General features: G+C 42.9%; 1 protein-coding gene across 3 annotated transcripts in view; it reads left to right on the top strand.

Moving 5' to 3' along the window:
* Positions 1 to 21,774, top strand: part of DYM (dymeclin) — a 566,463-nt gene extending 544,689 nt beyond the window's left edge. For 2 of the 3 annotated variants that reach the window (XM_073619238.1, XM_073619222.1), the window contains one exon: positions 15,756 to 21,774. In XM_073619238.1, coding sequence (XP_073475339.1) covers positions 15,756 to 15,905 — 150 coding nt within the window. In that variant the 3' untranslated portion in view covers positions 15,906 to 21,774. Of the gene's footprint in view, positions 1 to 5,095; positions 5,190 to 15,755 lie in introns of all 3 variants that reach the window. The other variant, XM_073619231.1, reaches the window with a different exon arrangement.
* Positions 21,775 to 23,667: the final 1,893 nt, after the last annotated feature.

A 23,667-nucleotide genomic window follows, 5' to 3' on the forward strand; every position in this document is an offset into this window, starting at 1 on the left:
TGTTAGTGATTGTAAAGGTTCCTTTTTTTAAATTAAAATAATAAATGTCATATTTATATTTTCCTGCTCTGTGCAATGGTTTTGCACAGGGCGGCCCCAATCCTCCTTTAATCGGTTCCCCTGGCTCCAACCCCCGCCGGGTGCCACCATAGAAAGCCAATTTCTGTGGGGGCACTCATACGGACTAGCTTCCAAGCCCACGCTCCATCATCATAGGATTGGATTGATAGGAGCGGAACCCAATGGCTCCTGCTGATTAGTCCACCCAGTGAAGAGGTACAGAGTCAGGAGAGCCGCTGCTCTTGTGCACATCGACAGATCGAGATCCAACTTGGGTAAGCAGAAGGGGGAGCTGAGGGGATCTTCTCCAACAGAAGGTTTTTTTTGTTTTGTTTTTTTCACCTTAAAGAGAAGGTCCGCCCAAAAAAAAAAAAATTAAAAGTCAGCAGCTACACATACTGCAGCTGCTGGCTTTTAATAACAGGACACTTGCCTGTCCTGGAGTCCAACAATGTCGGCACCGCAGCTGATGTTTCCATCAGCCGTTGCCATTGCCTTATGGCTTCACGCCGGGAACCCTACTGCGCATGCGCGAGGCCCCACTCCTCTCTCCTACAGGCCCGGCGACAGTGGGAGGAGGAGGGAGCCCCGCAGTGACGTCATGGGCCATGGCGTAGACTCCCGGAAGGGGGAACAGGATACCTGTCCCGTCCCATAACCCCCCCCGAAAGGTGGCAATTGTGGCACTGGAGGGGGTGAGGAGACAAAGGAGCGGAAGCTCCACTTCAGGGTGGAACTCCGCTTTAATGCAAAGAATACATTAAGGTCAAAACCTGAAGGCTTTAGAACCACTTTACACCATTTTTTAATGGAATCAATGTAAGTACCTGAATTTGGCTTGATATAAGTCTATTGCAGTCAGCTGTACTGCATAGCACAGAATGGGAAGGGGAAAAGCTGCACAAGGGAGACAAGAGCCCATTTGTTACCCAATCTGGCCAAAGTCTGGTAAATGAGATAACTACGATCTCATGACTGTGGGGTACCTTTACATGAGATGGCCACATCCTTATAAGATCAATTGAAATAGGTTTGTTGATGCTCAAATCTACAATGTTTTAGGTGTTTATTGAGATGACTCAAGCTTGACAAACAAAATTGTGTCATTTTCTTGTCAGTCGTGTTGAAATCCTCCATATGGAAACAGATACCAGAAATAAGGAACTGCTATTTGGAGACAGACTGGAAGATGCGGAGGTCAGTCTGAGGACAGGTCCCCTTTCCGTACAGGGCTGAGTTCTGATGGGAAGTTGATGAGGATATGTCTTTGGTGACAACATTCCCTGGGTCATCTAGAAGGTGACTTGAAATGAGGGCCTTTTTTTTTTTTTTCTTTAATTTTTTGTGCCTAATCAGGAGAATTTTGGGAAGCCGTAAATAATTTGATCTACAAATTGGCCGCCGTTATACTGGAATTTGCTCCGGAGGTATTTTTGCTACATATCACCCCGCTTTCAAGGCGCAGATATAACAAAATCCCTTTTGATCCGCCTTCTCAATGCTGCAAAAGTGTGCATTCCCCAAAAGTGAAGTGCAGGCCTGCCGACGGTTGGACAGTGAATAGCTGTGGTAAATGAAATTGATAATATGCAACGCTTAACGGCTGCTCTGAATCGCAAAGATGAGCAATTTTGCAAAACATGGTTTTATTGGCATGACTTCCATTACACATGTGACTACGCTGCATACTTGGCAGATACAGTTCCCTGAGACCCCCCCCCCCCCATTTAATGAGTCAGGATTGGCTCATTCTTCCCCTTTTTTCAGATCCGTAATAGACCTGCAAACCCCAACCTCCCTCCCTTTTCCCTTGCCATCCCCCCTCTTTTCTCCTCTATACCTCATTCTCCTCTCCCCTTTTCTTGACTCTTTCCTCTTATTGGTGTGCAGTCCACCTTGTCCTTACAGGACCTCTCTGTGTTTCCACACTTTTAATGCTTTTGTTTTGGAAAATGGTCCTCCCAGCTTTTGTATACTTGGTGCTTATACCTAGATCTTGAGTCATCTGCCCCCTTGGGATTTGATGATTTATCCGAGTCGGGGTTTGTTTTTGTAACTTCTCTTTATCGTTTGCCCATGATTTTCCTGTTCATTATCTACCGTTTACGATAAGCTTAGTTGCCTAATTTTTGGAATTGGTCTTTTCCGCTTCAGATTGTATGCTCTGCTGATGGATGCAATAAAACTTTCATAGGCATGTGCAGGGGGTGTGCTTGGGCACACCCTAGTCACTATATGCAATACCATTTTTTAAGCATTTGTTTAAGCATTTTTAGCGCCAAAATATTGAACTCTGTCGTCACAGGTTTCCTCTTTTATCATATCATATGTTGCAGTGGGATGTCCTCTACACAAAGTGACCTTTTACGAGAATTTAATGGTACCTCCTAGACCTATAGGGTGACATTTCAGAACTGTAAATTTATATAGCCCCTAGTTGTTACAAAGCCCAAGCATGATTGACAACACCATATTAATGTCAGACTGCCAGCATTACGCTAATGCCATGTACACACGACTGGTTTTGCCGTCGGACTAAACTCCGAAGATTTCTCCGATGGAACGCCGACGGAATTCCATTCAAGCGGTCTTGCTTACACACGGTCAAACAAAAGTCTGACCAAAGTTCGACCGTCCAGAACGCGGTGACGTACAGCACGTATAACGAGACTAGAAAAAGGACGTTCAAAAGCCAGTAGCCAATAGCTTCCGTCTCTTGCTTCAGAGCATGCGTCGTTTTAGGTCCGTCGGAACAGCATACAGATGGATACAGACGAGCGGTTTTCCCAATAGGAATAGGTTCCGGGCGGAGTTCCTGTGGAAAGATTTAGAACATGTTCTATTTTTAGGTCTGCCAGAATTTTCAGAGGCCTACACACCAGCGGATTATCCGATGAAACAAATCCGTCTGACTTTTTCTGTCGGACATTCCGCTTGTGTGTATGCGGCATGAGACAGTGTTTCTCAACCATGGTTCCTCCAGAGGTTGCTAGGGGTTCCTTGAACTGTGACTGGCTGACCTGCAATCCATTGGTGCCTGTATACCTTCAGATTCAATGCCACTTGGCAGATATTTTTTAGCTAGCTGTGTGTAGGGGTGGCATTCTGACCATCACTGTAAGGGGAAAATCTTTCCCACTGACCACCAATGAAGGAAGCATTCATATAACTGGCACCCTTTTAATTCATTTTACCAGAGGTTCCCTGAGGCCTGACATTTATTTCAGAGGGTTCCCCTGGGGTAAAAAGTTTGAGAAAGGCTGCCCTAAGGAATGAATATCAGGGCTGCAAAACTTGCCAAGTTCATGAAGGACTATATGTTTACTTTTTCTTGAATATGGGGTTAGCAGCACATAGTAAAAATGTAGATTGATTACTATAAAAATGTTTATTGATTAAGAATATCCAACACATTTTAGGGGAAAGCATCTCCCTTCTTCAGGGCCTAAATGTATGAAATTGTAATTAGAACCAAATGACGTTAATTAGATAGCCTGTCTTAGGCAGGCCATTCATTATGCAATTTTCTTTTCTTCACCCGTGAAAATCGTTTGATTCTCCCATCAACACAGTCAGTGTGGATGGGGGGAATCCCTTCCGTGCCGCTATTGTATGCTAACAGTGGGGGGTATCACTGCTGTCGCCTATAGCCAGTGGCAGTGATCGTACAAAATAAAACCCCACAGACTGGTTGTACTGAAGTCAATGGATAGATCGACTTCAGTACAACCAGCCTAGCCATAGATAGATCGAAATTCGTCCAGTTTCCGCTGAAACAGTCAAACTTCAATCTGTCTATGGCCGGCTTTAAGGTTACATAGAGCTGAGGTTCATCCTATCCTTGTGGAGATGAATGTGTCTAACTCTGTATCAGGGACGTGCGGTGAGGTCAGTGTCTGTTAAGGCACTGGCTAGTATCAGAGCCAGATACATACAGGTTACATACTCTGCGAACGTTAGAGCGAGAGCAGTAATTCTAGCACTAGACCTCCTCTGTAACTCTAAACATGTAACCTGTAAAAAATTTTAACGCGTCGCCTATGGGTATTTTTAAGTATTGAAGTTTGTCGCCATTCGACGAGTGTGCGCGCAATTTTAAAGCATGACATGTTGGGTATCTATTTACTCAGCGTAACATCTTTCATAGTATCCCAAAAAATTGGGTTAACTTTAGTGTTTTTTGCTTATTTTTTATTCATGAAACAGTTTCTTTCCGAAAATATGCGCATTTGAAAAATTGCTGCGCAAATACCTTGTAACATAAAAAGTTGCAACGACCGCCATTTTATTCCCTAGGGCAGTGATGGCGAACCTTGGCACCCCAGATGTTTTGGAACTACATTTCCCATGATGCTCATGCACTCTGCAGTGTAGTGGAGCATCATGGGAAATGTAGTTCCAAAACATCTGGGGTGCCAAGGTTCGCCATCACTGCCCTAGGGTGTCTCCTAAAACTATATATATAATGTATGGGGGTTCTGAGTAATTTTCTAGCAAAAAAATTATGACTTTTAAATCTTGGACCAATAGTGCTTTGCCATTGGTCCAATGTTCCAAGCCATGTATCTCTGGAACCATAGGTCCCAGGAGCCCCAAATTTTGACCAGTGGTGGGGTAGGACTTCGGCTACCCCAGGTCGCCGAGCTACGACCCTCGAAGCTCGATCATTTGTTTGGGGTTTTTATTTTTTTTATTTTTTTTTATGTTCATGGCAGTTGAGGCTCTCCGCTTTCTAGCTGACCAAGACTAAAAAATGAGAACAATGTTGTGTTAGCCGTGTCAGTAAAGTAATGGTGAGGCCTGGAAAAGACTGCAATTGCAGTAGTGTGTATTGGATGGCAGGAAGGCCCTGTGGCTCCCTAAGGATTGGGGGGGGGGGGGGAGCAATCATAATTATTTCAACTGTGACTATTGTCTCTATTTCACTGCCATTTACCCAGAATCCACTTTTCCTATTTGGCATATTTGTGTCCCTTCCAGTGGAGCCGTTGGTTTGGCGGTGCCTTGAACGGCTTGTGACTCTTGTTGTTTTCAGCATGATTCAGGCATGAGGCAGAGCCGAAAGAGAAATGAAACGGAAAGAGAGGACAGTCATGGTGCGTTGGTGCCGTGGAGCCAGACGCAGAGAGGTAATAGAGAAAATATGCACTCTTGTAATCTGAGGTTTCATTTAAACCCCTCCTGAGCCTTCCACAAGCTCTACTCTTCTGCTCGTGTGCGCAATCCTTTGGCACTGAACAGGTTTTATTATATTAGAGGATGAGCTATGTATAACGCTGTGCAGATGTACCCCGTTCTCTAGCCTCGGCACAGCTTCCACGACCCCCCACAATGCCCGGAAAAAGTAATTGTGTTATTAGCATATTGATGATCAGGCTCGGGAGCTTGGAAAGCAGCTTGAAGTCTGCATCTGCTTTTCTGATATAGCAACCCAGTGAAAGCAAAGCTAGCACTAAGCCCGCTTATTCTGCTTGCGGTAGGTTCGTTCTCGCCGCTTTAGCCTTACATCTGTTCCAAGGACTTCCTGTGGCTTTTTGATAAAGTCACGTGGTTGGAACTGCAGACAGTCTGAGAAGCATTTGGAGCGTCTCGGTTTTTTCTTGTTTTTTTTTTTTTTTTTTTGTACCTCTTTCCAAACCGCTGACTTATCCTTCTGCTTTTAGCTCACGCAATGTTCTGCTCTGCCTGTCGATGGTGCGTTGTTTTTCATTTTATCGTCTCTGGGTTGCAAAAGAGAATACAGATCCAACTGGAAGAAGCGAGCGGAGTCATCAAAGCTGGATTCCTATAAAGTTTTTACACTTACCAGAGGCAAAACTTCCTCATTATAGGGAGTAGCGGAGGAAAACAAGACCACTTAAATCAGAGAGTGGTACATTTTGTGTAAAAGCTATTTTCTATGTTCTTTCAAAGACCCCTTTCACACTGAGGCAGTTATCGGGCGTTTTAGCGCTAGAAATAGCCTCTGAAAAGTGCCTGAAAACTACCTCCCATTTATTTGCATGAGTGCTTTCACGCTGAGGCGGTGCGCTTGCGGGATGTCAGAAAAAGTCCTGCAAGCAGCACCTTTGGGGCGGGTCTGTAAAGCGCAGCTAAAGCACCGCAAAAACGACTGGTACTTTAGAGCTGTTTTAGTGTGAAAGGGGTCTAAACGCTCCTCTGAACATTTGACCAAGAGGGGCTCTTTCCTGATAAAGCCCTTCTCCATGTGTTAAAGCCCAATTACACGTTTTTCTTTTTTTTTTTTTTTTTTTTTTAGCAAAATGCATTCCAGGTGCATCGAAAACAAAAGGTGTGCAAAGTCTTAAAGAGTAGAAAAGTCTGTCCCCTGCCAGCATGCAGCAAAGAGGGACCTTTGCTCTCTGTGTGCAAACAGTGCTGTCTCTGCAGAGGTCCAAAACACCCCCCCTGCTGTGTCAGACCTATCGCTCTGCAATCGCCAAAGCTAATGCTCCCTGCTGATTGGAAGGCTCTGACTCAGCAGGGGCATATCAGACCTCTTCACAGAGACCTACTGCTCTCACACAGAGAGCAAAGGTCCTTCTGTGCAGCTTCTGGCAAGGGACAGGCTTTTTATTACTCAGGCTGTGGCTGCTTTCTAAAGAAAACGAAGTGTAAGACGCCATTTTTTTTTTAATGCACCTGAAATGTATTTAGCAAATTTAAACTTAAAGGCCAAATGCAAAGAGGAACATTTTTGGAAGAACTTTGAAAATGTGCAATTTACCACTCTCTGATTTAAGTGGTCTCGTTTTCCTCCGCTACTCTCTATAATGAGGAAGTTTTGCCTCTGGTACAGTGTACAAATTTTATAGGAATTCAAGGAATGTATTTAGCTCAGTTGGGCTTTAAAGTAAAGAATTAAATGGAGCGGGGAAGGTTTAGAACCCCTGTGTTCCCATTGGGGGGGGGGTACTGCAGCAAGGGGTGAGTCTTCCTATGACGACTGTTATTCCAGGTACACTTATGAAAGGTGGGATTTCCACTCATTTCCTGCCATACCACTGGGACATGAAATGAAGGAAGATTACCCCAGTGGGGACACAGACAGCCATAGGGACCGATCTTCTAAACCTTGCCAAATTTAAAGGAAATGGTTCCACTTTAAAGGGTCTGTTGACCAAGGGCTGACATCATAGTTTTGGCTAGTGGTGGAATTACTGAATCAAGCACCTACTTCACTGAGAGATTTCATCACTTAAGTTTGCAGTGCTACCCATCTGCTTTGGCTATGACTCTCACTGTTGTGGGTAGATTTTATCTTAGTTAATGAAACACTGGAAAGATTGCAGGAGGGCTAAGACTTCTCTTCCTGCAGAAACCCTAGGGGGGTTTTAGGCCCTGGTTTACACTAGTGCGCTGCAAATTCTATGCGGATTCTTCACCGCGTGCAAATCGCTGCAGGTGTATATGTCAAGTTAACAATACCCCAAAATCAGTTTGCAAAATGCAGTGTGATTTGCAGAATCAGATTGCATGGGTGTTCATACCCATTGGATCCGTTTCGGGTGCTGCCAAAAAGTGTCCTGCATGAGTTTGGTGCGGATTTTGTGTGATATGAGCCATGCGGAATAATGCCTAAATGCGCACTGCTGAAGAATCGCATGTAATTTGAACAGGAATGAGGTGCGATTCCTGTTAAAAATTTTTCATGCAGTTCCCGCACTACATAGTGTGAACAGGCACTCACTCAAACTGGAGCACTCAGAATCTGGTGCAGTTGTGTATAGAAACCAATCCGCTTCTAACCTCAGCTTATTCAATTAGTCTTTGACAATAAGGCCAGGTTCACACATGTATGGCACGACAGTCGTACGACTGTGGATCTGACTTTGCCCTGCGACCTAAAGCCCGACATCCGTCTGACTTCAAAGAACGGGGATCCGACTTTGACCCCGACAATGCAAGGCACTGTGTATCTGGTATGAATCTTTAGGGGAAACTCCACGCCTAAGTTAAAAAAAAAAAAAAAAAACACTGCATAGGCTCCCCCTTTAAGATTATACCAAACCCTTCAGTCAAGATCCATACCAGACCCTTATCTAAGCACATGACCCAGCAGGTCAGGAAAAGGGAGGAGACATGTGAGACCCCCCCCCCCCTTCCTGGACCATACCAGGCCACATGCCCTGGGGGTGGGTGCTTTGGGGCAGGGGGGGCTCTGCGCCCAACCCCCCACACCAAAGCACCTTGTCCCCATCGCTGTATAAATGTGAAGGGTGTCAAAAATGTCCGCCGCAATATCGCAGTCACAATAAAAATCGCAGATCGCCGCTATTACTAGTAAAAAAAAAAAATAATAGAAATGCTATAAATCTATCCCCTATTTGGAGACGCTATAACTTTTGCGCAAACCAATCAATATACGCTTATTGCGTTTTTTTTTTTTTACTAAAAATACGTAGAAGAATACATATCGGCCTAAATTGAGCAAAAAGTTGTTTAATAAAAAAAAAAAAAAAATTGGATATTTATTATAGCAAAAATTCTTTTGTTTATAGCGCAACAAATAAAAACCGCAGAGGTGATCAAATACAATATATGATAAAAATTTCATTAGGGTGCAGTGTAACATGACTGCGCAATTGTCATTCAAAGTGCAACAGCGCTGAAAGCTGAAAAATGGCCTGAGCAGGAAGGGGGTGAAAGTGCCCTGTATTGAGGTGGTTAAAGAGAAGGGTTTTCAGGGATCGTCTAAAGATGGATAGATTAGGGGACAGTCGGACAGATTGGGGTAGGGAGTTCCAAAGGATGGGAGAAGCTCTGAAGAAATCCTGGAGGTGAGCATGGGAGGAAGTGACAAGGGAGCTAGAGAGCAGGAGGTCTTGGGAGGACTGAAGAGAGCGGCTTGGTTGGTATTTTGAGACCAGGTTAGTGATGTAGCTGGGGGCAGAGTTATGGATGGCTTTGTAAATTATTGTTAGTATTTGAATTTTATTCGCTGGGTGAGTGGAAGCCAGTGGAGGGAATGGCAGAGAGGACACTGAATGGTTGGTAAGGTGGATGAGTCCATGTAAAGGTAATCCAATGAGGGGGGAGTTTCACTGGTCGACGTGAGAGATGACCAGGGAGTGAATTAGAAGCTTGGTGGTGTCCTTAGTTAAAAAGGGGTTTATTCTAGAGATGTTGCGGAGGTTGAGGCGTTATGATTTGGACAGGGATTGGTTGTGGGCCTGAAAGGACAGTTCAGAGTCTAAGGTTACCCCTAGCACCCTGGCATGTGGGGACGGATTGATAGATGTGCCATTGATCTTGACGGAGAAGTCAGGGGAAGGAGCACGCGTGGGAGAAATTATTCAGAGCTCGGTAATGCCCTGTACACACGACCGGTTTTCCCGTTGGAATAAACTCTGACAGTTTTTCCGACGGAATTCCGCTGAACGTGGTGACATACAACACGTAGAAAAAGGAAGTTCATTAGCCAGTAGCCAATAGCTTCCGTCTCGTACTTGTTCAGAGCATGCGTCGTTTTTGGTACGTCGGAACAGCATACAGACGAGCGGTCTTCCCGGAAATATTTAGAACGTGTTCTCTTTCTAGGTCCGTCATAATTTTCAACGTAAAAAGTCCGATGAGGCATACACACGATCGAAATATACGATGGAAAGCTCCTGTCTGACTTTTTCTGTCGGACATTCCGCTCGTGTGTACAGGGCATTAGACTGTGATGAGGGTAAAGCTGCAGGTGTAATGCCAACAAGAGAGGCAAATCTTTTTGGAACGTTTGTGCTGTGCGTTTTTTGCAGACTCCCCTAGGCTGCCCAATCTAAGGGTTAAAAAAGGTTGTCCAAAACTGTTAATCCCAACTATGGCTAGAATATTCCTGACATGGGTCCGGCACCATGTCTGCTTAGTGCCTAAACATACAAGCTTGTACAAAAGCAGTTTTTCATATTTATTCTACAACTGTCCTACAGAATAATCTTGTGTTGGACAGTAGACACAGAGGTGGCCATAAATGGGAGCTTCTTCAAATCTTTGCATTCATGAAATGGTAATCTTTTAGAAAACGGGGGTCCTTTCATAAATGTAATTCAGGTATCTTACAGTAATAATGGAAATGTGCACTCACTGTTAATACACCATCATGTCCCTTTAAATGCACCTGTGATAGCATTCAATGTCAGTTTGTTAATGAGTTAGCTCCTGTGTGTCTCCATATTGATGCTGTTCCTCAAGTCGGGCACCCCGCGCCTCTCTTGTCTCACTACACACACAAGACGGACACTGCTGCCCTTCACTCAACAACCACTTCAAACTGCTGGCCGGGACTTGTGAGGTTTTATAGCTGCAGGTTACAGATCCTGGGCTTAGTGGATTGGCACTGGGTTAAAAGAGCCTTTCATTCTAGGACTGCTCCTTCCAATCTGCCTGTGATCAAACGCTATTACCTTTTACTGTTTGACAGCGTGCATGAGGTGAGCTTAAAACTTGGCCGAGGCCGTGTCCACATCACTAGGACTGTGTAACCAAAACTCCTTAGCTCTACTTCATCAACGTCGCTGGCCATTATCAAAGGCTTCCAAGCTGCCCTGTCAGTCTGACACAAAATAACTGCTTTGTTCTTTCTGCCATAGACAGTGGCATCCTTTTGGGTTAGATGAGCTTCAAAAAAGAAATGAAAAAGTAATAAAAATAGTTTTTCTTAAAAGGTATGTCTGGGCAAAATAAAATAAAAAAGCTCTGCCATACATTTCCCCATGTTTTAACTCTTAAAACCAATAAAAGTACAAAAAAATACCTGTAAACCTGAAATCCAGCGAGTACCTAACTTTATGTGGTGTGCGGCTTCTGCTTCATTGAAATTCCGAGCGGTGTTGTCCACCCTGCAGGAGTTCTCCTCTACTGTACAGCAGACTGGGGCTGTTATTGATTACATATAGGAGACCCAGCAGAGGTTTCCAGCAATGCAGCCCATTTGAAAGCAATGGGAGACTGACAGTTCCCGCAGCTAATCACAGTCGCCCAAGGGGCAATTGCATTCAGGCTTGATCATTTGCAGGTAAGCAATTACATGTGAGTTACTGCAGTTAACTTACAGGAGCTGTCAGCCTTCTATGGCATTCAATAGGCCTGCTGCTAATCGCTGGAAATCTTTGCTCGTTGTCCCGCATGTAATCACTAACAGCCCCATTGGCACGTGTGAATGGGGCCTTATGTTTTGTTGTTGAGCTGGGGAGAGCTCTTGGAGGGCTGACAACACTGCTCGGGATTTTAGTGCAGCAAAGGGAGTGTTGTCAATTGGCCTCAAGAAGTTAAAAGCTTGCTGTAGTTCATAAGGTTAATGACAGGGTCTCTTTAAGATCTTGTCCGAGTTTATAGAAAGATCTCATATGATTGTTGGTCTTTCTATGCTGTGGGGAAGCAAGGAGGGGCTCCATTATGTTTGATTCCCAAGGAAGAGCCATTGTTACATTATTCTGAATGGTTGGCTCTCTCTGACAATACAATATTCTACAGAGACGCATCACTCAACGCGGCTATGATCGCGCCATTGTCTACACTGGGAGTTTTCATGATCAGCGTATTGAATTACTTACCAGTGTTTGTAGTGTAGGTGGTGAACAGCAATAGCTGGGACCTATTAGCAATCATCACACATTAACCAGTCCTCCAAGCTCTCTCCTATTCACTGAATGGCTTTTAACATTACACAATGCTGTTTTTTTCCTTTTTTCTGCAAGCACTGTCTGCTCTATAGAATTCAAAGGCTTTCATCCATTGTTTCTGAATGTAAGGACAATTTTCTCTTATCAGAAGTCTAAAATGTAAGCTTGTGATCTGTAGCCTAGACTAGATGAGATGAGCCAAGGTGATTGAACTTCAGATACACACACCTGCTTTCTACACTAAAGAAGACCTCATCTGTCCATTTAAAGTGGACTTATCATAATACTACTGGTCCATTAAAACCAAATAATGCAGACCAGAACTGTGACTTACAATTAAAGTGGTTGTAAAGGAAAAGCATTTTATTTTTAATAACAAACAACATTTCTATACTTACCTGCTCTGTGCAATAGAATTGCATAGAGCTCCCAGATTCTCCTCTTCTCGTATACCCAACCGGCGCTCTTGGCTCCTCCTCTCTTGCTGGCGCTTCAATAGAAAAACGATTTCCATTGGGGCACTTGTGCGGTCTTGCTCCCAACTTGGCCCGCTGCTGCGTCCATTGACACAGACTCTGGACTTGGCCCCACCCCCGTTCTCTCGTCAGTGGAGTTGATTGACAGGAGCTGGAGCCAATGGCTCCCGCTGCTCTCAATCTGCCCAGGGAGGAGGGACAAAGCCTGGAGAGCCGCAGCTCTAATGCACAGCGCTGGATCGCCATGGGGTTTGGGTAAGTAAAAGGGGGGGGGGGTGAGTCTCCGGCACAGGTTTTTTTTTTATCTTAATGCGTAGAATTAGGCTTTAGAACCACATAATATTTTGCCTCTGGTTAAAGTACATCTAAAGTCATTTGTTTATTAGTTTAGGATCAGTATAGTTTTTTTTTATCCAATTGGTGAGATTTCACTCTTGTCCAGAAGAAACAACTGGAAATGAGAAGAAATCTCTGTAAAGTGGGAGAAAATACCATCTTTAACAGTTGTCATTGGAACAGGTGTCCTCATTGGAAGTTTTCTCCTAGCCTTTCCATTCTGGTGAAAACCAGCGAACAGCTTGAGCATTTTCATACTAGAACCCAAACCCATGTGTGGCAGCCCGCTAGGAAGCTGTTAGCTATACAGGCCAGTCATCTGGGGCCAGAGCGTTCTCCACCCCACAGTTGTGTGTACATACACCCCTTAATAAAAACCTGACAGGTTCTCACCCTTCCCCTATACCAACCCCTCTAGTGCTGTGACCCCTTGATAAAATTTCCCAAGTTGTGGGGACCCCTAACAGTAAAATTATTTTCGTTGGTCATTTCATTGCTGTAATTTTGCGACTGTTATGAATCGAAATATAAATATCTGATATGCAGGATGTATTTTCATTGTTACAGATTTAGCATCTTAAGGCGTAGTGATTAATCACAAAAACAATCTGTAATATACAACACAAAATATTTATTTAAAATTAACATATAAGTTACAAATGAATAAAATGCCCCACCAAGAGACAGGGTAAGTGCCGGGCAGACGGCGGGTGGGCACAGTGGGAGCATTGATATGACATGGGGGCAGCATTTGATGGTACAGTGAGAGCATTTGATGGGTACAGTGGAAGCATTTGATATGGCACAGTGGGTGCGTTTGATGGGCACAGTGGCTGCGTTTGATGTACACAGTGGCGTCGTTTGGTGGGCACAGTGGCGTCGTTTGGTGGGCACAGTGGCGTCGTTTGGTGGGCACAGTGGCGGCATTTGGTAGGCACAGTGGCGGCATTTGATGGCACAGTTGCTGCGTTTGATGGCACAGTTGCTGCGTTTCTGACTTACCAAAGTCACTGGTGTTCCGTCAGAATCAGCAAGCTGCTGTGTTAACCGGAAATGACATTTTGTTGCCGCCATCTTGGTAGACTCGTCCTCAGCAAGCGGACTTCGGTGGGTGTAAAAAGATGTCCGCTTGCCGACTTCTAAGTGTAGCCTTACTACGGACGAGTGTACCAAGATGGCGGTGACGGAACGTCACTTCCGTGCGGTCTCTCCTCTCTCGGAAGTGACATCTCGCTGGCCGAGATGGACAGACTCCGGCGTAACACAGTAACTTTGGGTCCATCTCGGCCAGCATTTACGACCCCCTGGCAAATTGGCAGTCAACCCCCAGGTTGAGAACCGCTGCCCTATACAAAACTGGAAACATGTTTAGGCTTTAGATGCACTAATGCCGGCCATAGATGATTCCTCCATCCAAACAAATGAGGTGAATGGATGAATCAGTAGATTTCTTTCTTATATCACACGCCTTTATAATATATTTTTCTACATTTGTATGGAGACCATGCTGCCCAAAAAAAGTGACAGCTACAAAGGTTGCAATCGATGAAAACCATGCTAGGGGTGCTTACAACTCTCATCTTTCCTTCAGCATCCCTCACAGTGTTCTAGTTTGTCCCAACCCTTATCACTTTTGCAGGGCAGCTTAGTTGGCATGTAAATGTAGAGAAGAATATAAATTAAAGAATAATTCCAGGTATGGATATTTTATACATAGATTGGTCCGGCATTGTCCAACGTAACTATGTATATGCCATACCTGGCCGATGCCACTGGAAGCTGGAAATCCCAGAAGTGGATATTGTTACTCCAGTGATCTCCACTTGCTTCCAGGTCCTGTGCTGAGCAGCTGGTCCACTGCATTCTGAAATCCTTTCCATTTTCTGAATGAATGCAAAGGGTTCGCTGATTGGACGAAGTGAAGACGTTTAATAGCTAATCCAATGTATTTGGTTTTTTTTTCAGTTCTAATGAGCGTCAGGAACATACCCCAGCATTTACATGAAGGTAGCACAGACCTCTTAATCCAAACACCACAGAATGTGTCAAGGCAGATGTTCATTATTCAAGAACAGGATGGGAGGTGTGAAAATTGTGGAACCAACTTTTTCTAGTTAAAAAATCCCATCCTTGTCAGGGGTTCTGCATTGGTGATAATCATCCGATTTATTTGGCTGAAGGTGTGAATTGTTTTCAAATTGCTGGAGTACAGATGTTAAAATGGTAACCAATGTCTGCCTTGACCCATTCCATGGTGTTTGGATTAAGGTGTCTTGGGAGGAGACTATTCAGTCTCAAGTCATTTAAGAAGACATGTGGGTACTCAATGAGGTTGGATGAGAAGCGGTTCAACCTTAAATGTAGAGGGTTTTTTTACTGTTAGGGCAGTAAGAATGAGGAACTCTCTTCCAAAGACTGTAGTTTTAGCTGGAAGTGTCACTAATTTTAAACAACTTTTAAATGGGCATCTTATTGAACACAAAATACAGGGATATGGGAAGTGGTGTAGAGACTTACACACACCCACACAGGTTGAACTAGATGGACTGGAGTCTTTATTCAACCTTACCAACTATGTAACTATGAGTTACCTGTGTGGATGTAAATACTAGGGAATCTTCCTGACACTTATAACTAAAGAAGTGGCTTGGAGAAGCTACAAACATTTCAACATTACAGAACAAATCAAGTTTAATGTGACTTATAACTACTAGGTAAACCATAACCTGGATATATGAGAACCTTCACTGATATATGAAGCCAGGTTTCGTTTTGTACATGTCCAGTGCAATAAAGTTTTACCACACTGAAGACTTTGGTTATGTAGTTGGTCCTTTTATCATTTGTGGACTTTGCTTTGGAGCAGGGGAGGAGTCCAGCTAACTGGACTGTCAAAGTACATTGACACAGCGGGCAGGATTCCTGCATCCACCTTGAATGTGTGTGGATGGGAGAATCGGTTCAATTTTATTTGTTCAGCCCATGTATGGTCAGCTTTACAGTTATCCATTAGATTGGAGTGACTGGCGGCTAGCATATTTTGTTGAACCAGGTGGAGTCAAGACAGGTTATTGTAGCACATATACTGGTTCTGTACACCACCGCTGTCCTGAAACAGTTTTTTCAAGTCATATTCCAGGACAGCACATACCAGATAGGCTTGCTCCCAGTTCTGTCCTGGAATATTCCTAGAAGTAGTGTTACCAGTTAACTAACGTAGTTTTTCTTTTCCGTTTTCCTGAATTCCACAATAACCTGTCTTGTTTTTCCGCAGAAATTTCCTGAGCTGAAGTTCAAATACGTGGAAGAGGAGCAGCCCGAGGAATTTTTCATCCCCTACGTCTGGTCCTTAGTATATAATTCTGGGGTCGGCCTGTACTGGAATCCCCAGGACATTCAACTCTTCACCATGGATTCCGGTTGATCAGCTTGCTGCAAGTAGAGACATAGCTCTTTATCGGATGGCTTGGCTAATGGAGAGCGAGAGAGCCATTGACATTCACTGCTCTGCTCTCCTCCACCAATCCTCTATAATGTGTGGAAACCTCTGATGGCCTCCAGGCTTGTGGAGTTATGTCCTAAGGTTGTACGCAGTGTGTGACTGTTTATAATGCTTCCATCAGGGGGTGCTTACATCTCAGCCAACCTACCCGTTTCATTTGTTTTCCTTTATTATAATTGATGGTTGATACAGATAAGTATATTTTTATTTCAGTGGAAGGGGGAATATTTTAAACATATCTGTTTACTTTGGGTTAATAAAGCTGTGAAATGAATGGCTTGCATGTCAGTAATATTCCCTATCTTCCAAATGGAAGTAAATCTAGCATTTTCATGAGTTCTCTTAAGTCAGGTTACAGTTACAAATTATTTCCAGCCATGTGGCAACCCTTGATGCAGAATTTGCCTTTTAGAGGGTCCAGTGAATCCATTATCCAGCTAGGGCATCATAACCTCCTATGACATGAAAGTGAGCATTTACTATGCCGACAAGCTAAGCAACAAGTTCAATTAACTTGTCCCTCTTCAGCAAAAGATACATTATGTTCCTTTGGTTACATCGCTGATTGATCCTACTTCGAATGAATCACATGCTCCTTCATACCTTGAAATATTCGGTGATTTCTCTGACTCCCGGTGCTCAATAGAGTGGTGGAGGAGCAAAGGATAGGTTAGTTATAGATTGGGGGGAGGGGGTACAGTTAAAGTGTGGTACGTAGACCTAAAATGTAGAATTTATTACGGTATTTAGTTGCTTGTGCCCCTTTAAACTTTTTTATTGTGCTCCATCAAATAATTTTACCTTCCATCCATGGAGTTACTGCTCTGTCAGTTTCACGTCCTGTTCTAGGGTGACAATACTCAAGCAGTGGCCTACAATGCAGTGGTGGCATTGTCACCTTTTAATGTACGCTTCAATTATGGGAGTGCAGTACTGACACACGAGAGGAGATTTACTGAAATTGGTGAACACAGTCTGGTGCAGCTATGCATAGTAAGCAATCAGCCTTTAACTTCAGCTTGTTCAATTAGGTTTTGACAATAAAACCTAGAAGCGGATTGGTTATTATGCACAGCCACGCCAGATTCTGTGTGCGACAGCTTGCATCACACAGCCCACATCTTATATCTATGGAACCTGAAGCCTCCTCTAATGCTGGAGGAGGATCTCAAGTCAGCTTCTGTATCTGGAAATGACGAGCCCCTGCAGGCTCTCATCACTTACTGCCTTGACTGTGCATGGAAAGGGACTCTCAATGTACGGTCATGTGACCACTTGAACTCCTTAAAAAAAACAGTAAGGAGTAGAAATTTTATTATATGCCTTCACTATACCCTGTTGGTTTTTCAACACTTGGCTTTACATCAGGCCAACCTGTTGTTTTTTCCCTGAACAGTCTACGTTTCTGGTTCCAGGCCTATGAAGCACATGGGAGAATAGGAAAATGGAGCTGGTTTGTTTTTCTTTTAAAGTGCAGACTAAGACTTGAAAAAAAATCAAAAGTTGGTGTTGCGCTTTGGAGCGCAACACCAACTTTTGATTTTTTTCCTATAATTTATTGTGGGTATTGTTTGACCCATATGGTGGCTGCTGCACCATATGTATTGCCATAGTTAACTCCTTAGTAGCGCAGGAATATTCACTTTACCAGTCCCTAAGACTGCTATTATCATCCTTGCCTCACTCTCCCAGTAAATGACTAACATGGAGCGTACAGCCAAGGAAGCATCAAAAGATCAAACTCCAAGCCAATCACTCACTAGGTAGTAAAGAAAGGATAATAACTTTGGTGAATGAATCTTTTACAAAGTCTGCAGTATTAACTGTCATATTTCTATGGGCAGGTTACCTGTAAAGAATCAGTCAATCCATATCTGACATTGAAGATTAAGGTTGGCCATACATTAATCTTTTTTTTTTTTTTTTTTGCTCAAACAGTGGGTTGAACAAAAAATTTTTTAAAAATCTGATTCCCCCATCCAGACATTTGGGGTGGATGGGGGGAATCACTCCCGCTGTGCTATTGTGTTCTGATGGCAGGGGGCCTTCCCCGCCATCAGAATACAATAATTATTGTTGCTGGCGAAACTGTTCATTCAAGAAAAACCCGACAGGCTGGATAGATCGACTTGTGTACAGCCAGCCTGCCCATATATGGATCGAATTTTGGTCAATCCCTGTATGACTGCCCTAAAGCCCAGCTCCAGCCAAAATGTTTTATTTCGTTTAGGATGGAGTAAAAGAGGGTTAAAACCTCTGTCAGATATTGCCATCAGTGGCCCTATGAGGGACATTTTGACCTGATAGCCTGCACCCTTTGTTGTAGATACTTCCCTTCCCTGCTGCACCATATGCCAGGAGAAGCCCAATATTTAGTACTTCTGGGTATGAGTGAGCATGTTACCCTTCTTCCTTCCTCCCATGAAGCAGTGATTGGGGAATGAGTGGCTAGCTGGTGGGCCCAAGCATTGTTGTAGGGCAGACACCCTCCATGTGTGTCTGACCTTACACTTGGCTTTTTTACTTGGTACTGCCGGCAGGCAAATGGGCTGTTAAGGGAACCTGCTACTTTCCCAGAAAAAGCAAAATGTAAGTCTGAATTTGGTGAGCTTTTAGCAGTAACATATAGCTCCTTTTTATTTATTGCTTCCCATAAGTAGCCAACATCTGTGTCAGCCATCTTTTTCCTAGGCTCCCTCCGCCCTGACTAGATGATGACGCCTGTGATGTCAGGTTTTATGTATTAGAAGTAGCTTGGATTCTAGTTGGCCAGACCTCTTTTAATCCATCCTCCTGCCTTCTCAGATGCTCGTTATCTCATTGCCCTCTCTGATCGATGTTCTCATTGGCATGTCTCTTCCTGCCCCTTTCCACCTAAAATTGTCTCCAGAGCTGGTGAAACTCCAGATCAGGTGACTATCATCTCATTAAGGTCCATCTGTTGATCTTGATAAATGGAAATATTTTTCACATGAGCAAACTGTACATTCCCCTTTACCAAAACAATTTTAGATTTTCCTTTTTTTTTTTCTTTCCTTTTTCCCAATTAAATTATGGTACTGCATTTTATCATACATTTTTTTATGTTTCTTATAATCATGGGAAGTGGTGGTTTGTGTATATACATTTTATTTATTTTCATAGTCCATTGTGAAGCATGATGTGCATATACGGTATACATTTATTTCCAGTACCTCTGACCTCTTCTGTTCAGTCACGGTGTGATCTGGTAATAATGCTTCAAGAAATATTTGCCGTAGCTTGGCTGATGAGGGTTTAAAAGCAGACTTCTACTCTCAGGAACATCTACATTGTGACCATCTTCCTTCCAGTTGGGAACAAAATTATCTTTGCTCTAATTGTTCCAGTTCTATCACACTTCAGTGCTTCGGCTTTGATCACCTGGCTAACGTTTAAATTGGAGGAATTGTTAGGAGAAAGGTGCATTTTTAACATTTTGTCTTTTGTCGTAACATCACAATGGTTGATAATTACAACATAAATGACCTGGTAAAAGCAAACCATGCCCCTGAATTTGAGACTTTCTTAAGATAATCAGTCTGTTTCTACACTCTTCTGGAGCGACAACCTTCTATAGTGGTCAGAGGTGCTCTGTATTATATAGGTACATTTTCCAATTTGTTAAACCTCCCTCTGAGCAAGTCCTGATCCCCCTCGCTCTGCTACGTAGAGGAGTAAGGGGGTGCATTGGCATCTAAAGCGCGTGTCCACTTTTACTGGACTTTACTGAACTTTCAGTACCAGGCCTTAAAATCTAAAAAAAAAAAAACTTACTCAACAGCTTTAGTGTATCTGTCTTAAAGTATAACTAAAGTCACATCTTTTTCTTTAGTTTTGGATAGAGTGGAAAGGGATTAAAACCCCTTATTGCTGTCTGAGCCTCCATTAGGGTAATTCACCCTCTCTATTTGTCTGGTTTACCATGATCATTGAAAGTAAAAGAAAATACTAAATTTTGAGTTGTCCCCAGAAAAGCAATAGAGGGGAAATCTTCCAATGGGGACACTAGTTCTGGTGACCTGGGGGCCCCAAGGGATTCCCTAAATTTCCTCTCACTTCCTGTTTTGTCTATGGGACAGGACATGAAGGGGAATCTCCCCAGTGATGCACAGAAAAAATAAACCATCAGGGGTTATGACCCTCCCTTATAAGTTTTGCCTATGGTTCTACTTTAATAGTGGTGGCACTTTTCAGATTTTGCCAAGTGCCAATGTTTCATCATGTCTACAAAGCAGGTGGCATCTTGGTTTGTGATTGACCAGTTAACCTTTGATCCATATACTTGACATGACAGAAAGGACAGAGCGCAGGAAGTACATGGTCTTGCAGCAACTGTGCATTACCACCATAGTTAGGACATAAGTTGTATGGACAAAGCCTTGTGAACTCCCAACCTTCACACCTATATGAGCATGTTGGACATCCCATTCCAAAACGTTTTCAAAAATAGGCAGTTGGCTTGCCCTTATAGCAGCCTTTACTGTTCTAGGAAGGTTTCAAGATTTTGGAGAGTGTCTATAGGAATTGGCAATTGAACCAAAAGAGTATTTTTAAGATCGGGTACTAATGTTGGATGAGAAGACCTTGCTTAACAAATAAGTTTCCAATTCATCCCGGCGTTTAGTAGGTATGAAGTCAGACCACTGAAGTTCCTCCACACCAAACTCCTCAAACCATGTCTTTATGGATTTGTGCACGGGGAACAGTCATGATGGAACAAGAAAAGGGTTGGAAGCACACCGTTGCCTAAAATGTCTTTGTATACCATTACCCTATACTCAAAACACATGAACACAATATTTTGGAGGGATGAGGATGTCCACACACTTTTGGCCTAATATTGTGCATTCTGAAGTGCATTTGTGTGTAAAGCCAGGTGCCATTTAACTAATAAAATGTAAAGTGTACTTGCACATTAAGGCCTCATGCCTGACTAGAGATGGTTAAGAAAATAGTTGACCATTGTGGTTGGGCATCAAAAAATTCCTTGTTTACAGTAATGAAAAAAAAAATTAGAAGATTTGCTGGTTTAGCATCTTTATACTTCTGCACAAAAAGACATGTGTCTATAACTCACCAAGTCCATCTTAACATTGGGTTATGAGTGGCAGAGGATTATGGGCAAGGCAGCAGCTCCATGTTTATCTAAGGAGAGAATGGTCTCTAATAGTTTGTTGCCCAGATTCTCATTTTTGATACACAAGTGAATTATGGAAGCACGAAAGGAAAATTACATGACTATTGGAGTCTGAGGCAATTAAAAGATGCATGAGTTTTACTCTTGACCATTCAGGACTTGTGACAGTTGCTACCACCCTAATCCCTACTTCATGAAGGAGGAAATCTGTCCCCTCAAATCTGTGTGTATGCTTTCACTACTGAAACCCCTTTATGCCCACAATGGCTATTGTCATGGCAGTAGTGCTGCATCTTTTATCACAAAGTGGTGACTATTTATTTTGGTCAGTTTCCTTGCCTGTCTTCAACATTATTGTGTTTTTTTTTCATGATAAATTTGCATTTGTGTTTCTTGTTTTATATGCTTTCATGAACTGAAGTGTAAGCTTTTTATTGGTGAATGATGCTAAGCCCCCGGCAAGCACAAAATACGTATCGCTATGATCTAATAATATCCAACGCCCCTTCTGTCTGCTTCTCAGTACGATTCCAAAGAGAAATGTCCCCTAAATTGTGAGCACTGCCATCTCTGTTCATGTTACAATAAGAGTCAGGTTTACTCTGTAAATTATAATAAAATTATATTTCCAAATTCTGGTCTCTTGTGTTCAATGTGAATGCATGCATGATGAAGTCAGCCAATTTTTAATGCAGATACTCGTATCATGATGCTCTTGATATTGATACTTAGTGATCTTATTAGTGGGCACCCATCTTAAAATGGAACAATTACAGTTTGAATTTGGAGGAGACACAGTTAAAGTGTCACTAAACCCACATCATAAAAAACTATCAATCAGTGGTGTATTACATGCTGTTCCTATTCACTCAATCACTATGAGATTCCTTTTCTGTATTCTGCAAAAAAACCTGGTTGATCCTACTGTTCTCGATCTCCCCTTCTTTCTATGTCCCCAATTTGGCTAGGGATTTTGCAGCTGTGGTGGCAACTCTGCACATGCTCAGTTTTCAGTGAGTTTCTATGCTGAGCATTTCCTCCTTATCACATGTGAGCAACCCTTGTGACTATAGAGTCACACATGTGGGTGTGTATACACAGTAGTAAATGACAGCCAACTCCCTCCCCCCTCCAACATGTCCACTAACCAGCTTAACACAATGGGGATGGGATAATACATGTAGATTATTGGAGGCTTTACTTCCCTCTTATTCAAAGACACAGGCTGGAGGAGCGTGACACAGCCTGTGACTGGTAGAAATCCGCTCACACCATGTAATTGCCAAAAAATAATAAAGATTTTATTTCGAATATATATTTGTATGACAATTTAAAACGGTTGATTGATATTAATTATTTTTACTCTATTCCATAGGCACTTTTTTTTTTTTTTTTTTGTATTTTCATTTTGAACATGTGACCAGCAGCAGAGGACTGGAAGATCCTCCTGCTTATGTTTCCCTGCAGACAGGCTGGGAAAGAGCTGGGTCATGTGACGGCTGTATATAGATTAGGAAAAAAGATACTTGGATGTGTTTTTTTTTTTTTTTTTATTAAAATAGTGTCGTCATCATCCAAATACAGGAATAGAAGGAACAATATAAATTAAACAGTGTGTGTTTAGTATCACTTTAATGTTAAATGGGGGCACAGTGTCAAAATTAAAATGTATCTAAATCTCAAACTTTTTTTTTTGCATAAAGTAGGGCAGATGTGGTCAACCTACTTGATATTTATTTCAGGTACTTGTATAGCGCCATCAATTTACGCAGTGCTTTACATATACTTTGTACATTCACATCAGTCCCTGCCCTCAAGGAGCTTACAACCTAAGGTCCCTAACTTACATTCATACATAGAGTACACATATATAGCATATATAGATCTCAAGTTGAAGTACAAAGGTGTGCCCATAATAGTGTGTATTATGCTACAGAAAATAGTCAGTGGCTGGTCTTTACAGTTGGTGGTCAGAGACTGCTGGTGTACTACAGGAGATGGTGAAAGACTGCAGACATGCTACAGGAGATGGTCAAAGACTACATGGTTGGTACATGCTACATTCCTAGTTGTAGACTAGAGACATGCTAGAGGAGGTGGTTGAGACCATAGATATGCTAAAGGCCTGGTTGGAGACTGAGGACAATGCTACAGGAGATGGTCTGAGGCTACAGACATGCTACAGGTGTAGCTGGAAACTAGGAACATGCTACAGGTGATTGTCAAAGACTGCTAACACTACTCTAGGAGATGGTCAAAGACTACAGACATAGTTGGAAACTAGGGACATGCTGGAGGAGATGGTCAAAGACTGCTAACACTGCTACAGGAGATGGTCAAAGACTGAAGCAATAGTTGGGAACTAGGGACATGCTGGAAGAGATGGTCAGAGACTGCAGACATTCTACAGGTTTAGCTGGAGACAAACCACAGGAGAATGAGGACACAGTTTTACTGCTATAGGTTGGCCACTGTGAGCAGGATTGTGTGTGTGTGTGTGTGTGTGTGTATATATATACACACACA

Source organism: Aquarana catesbeiana, linkage group LG01, assembly GCF_042186555.1.
Source record: "Aquarana catesbeiana isolate 2022-GZ linkage group LG01, ASM4218655v1, whole genome shotgun sequence".
Lineage (NCBI taxonomy): Eukaryota > Metazoa > Chordata > Amphibia > Anura > Ranidae > Aquarana > Aquarana catesbeiana.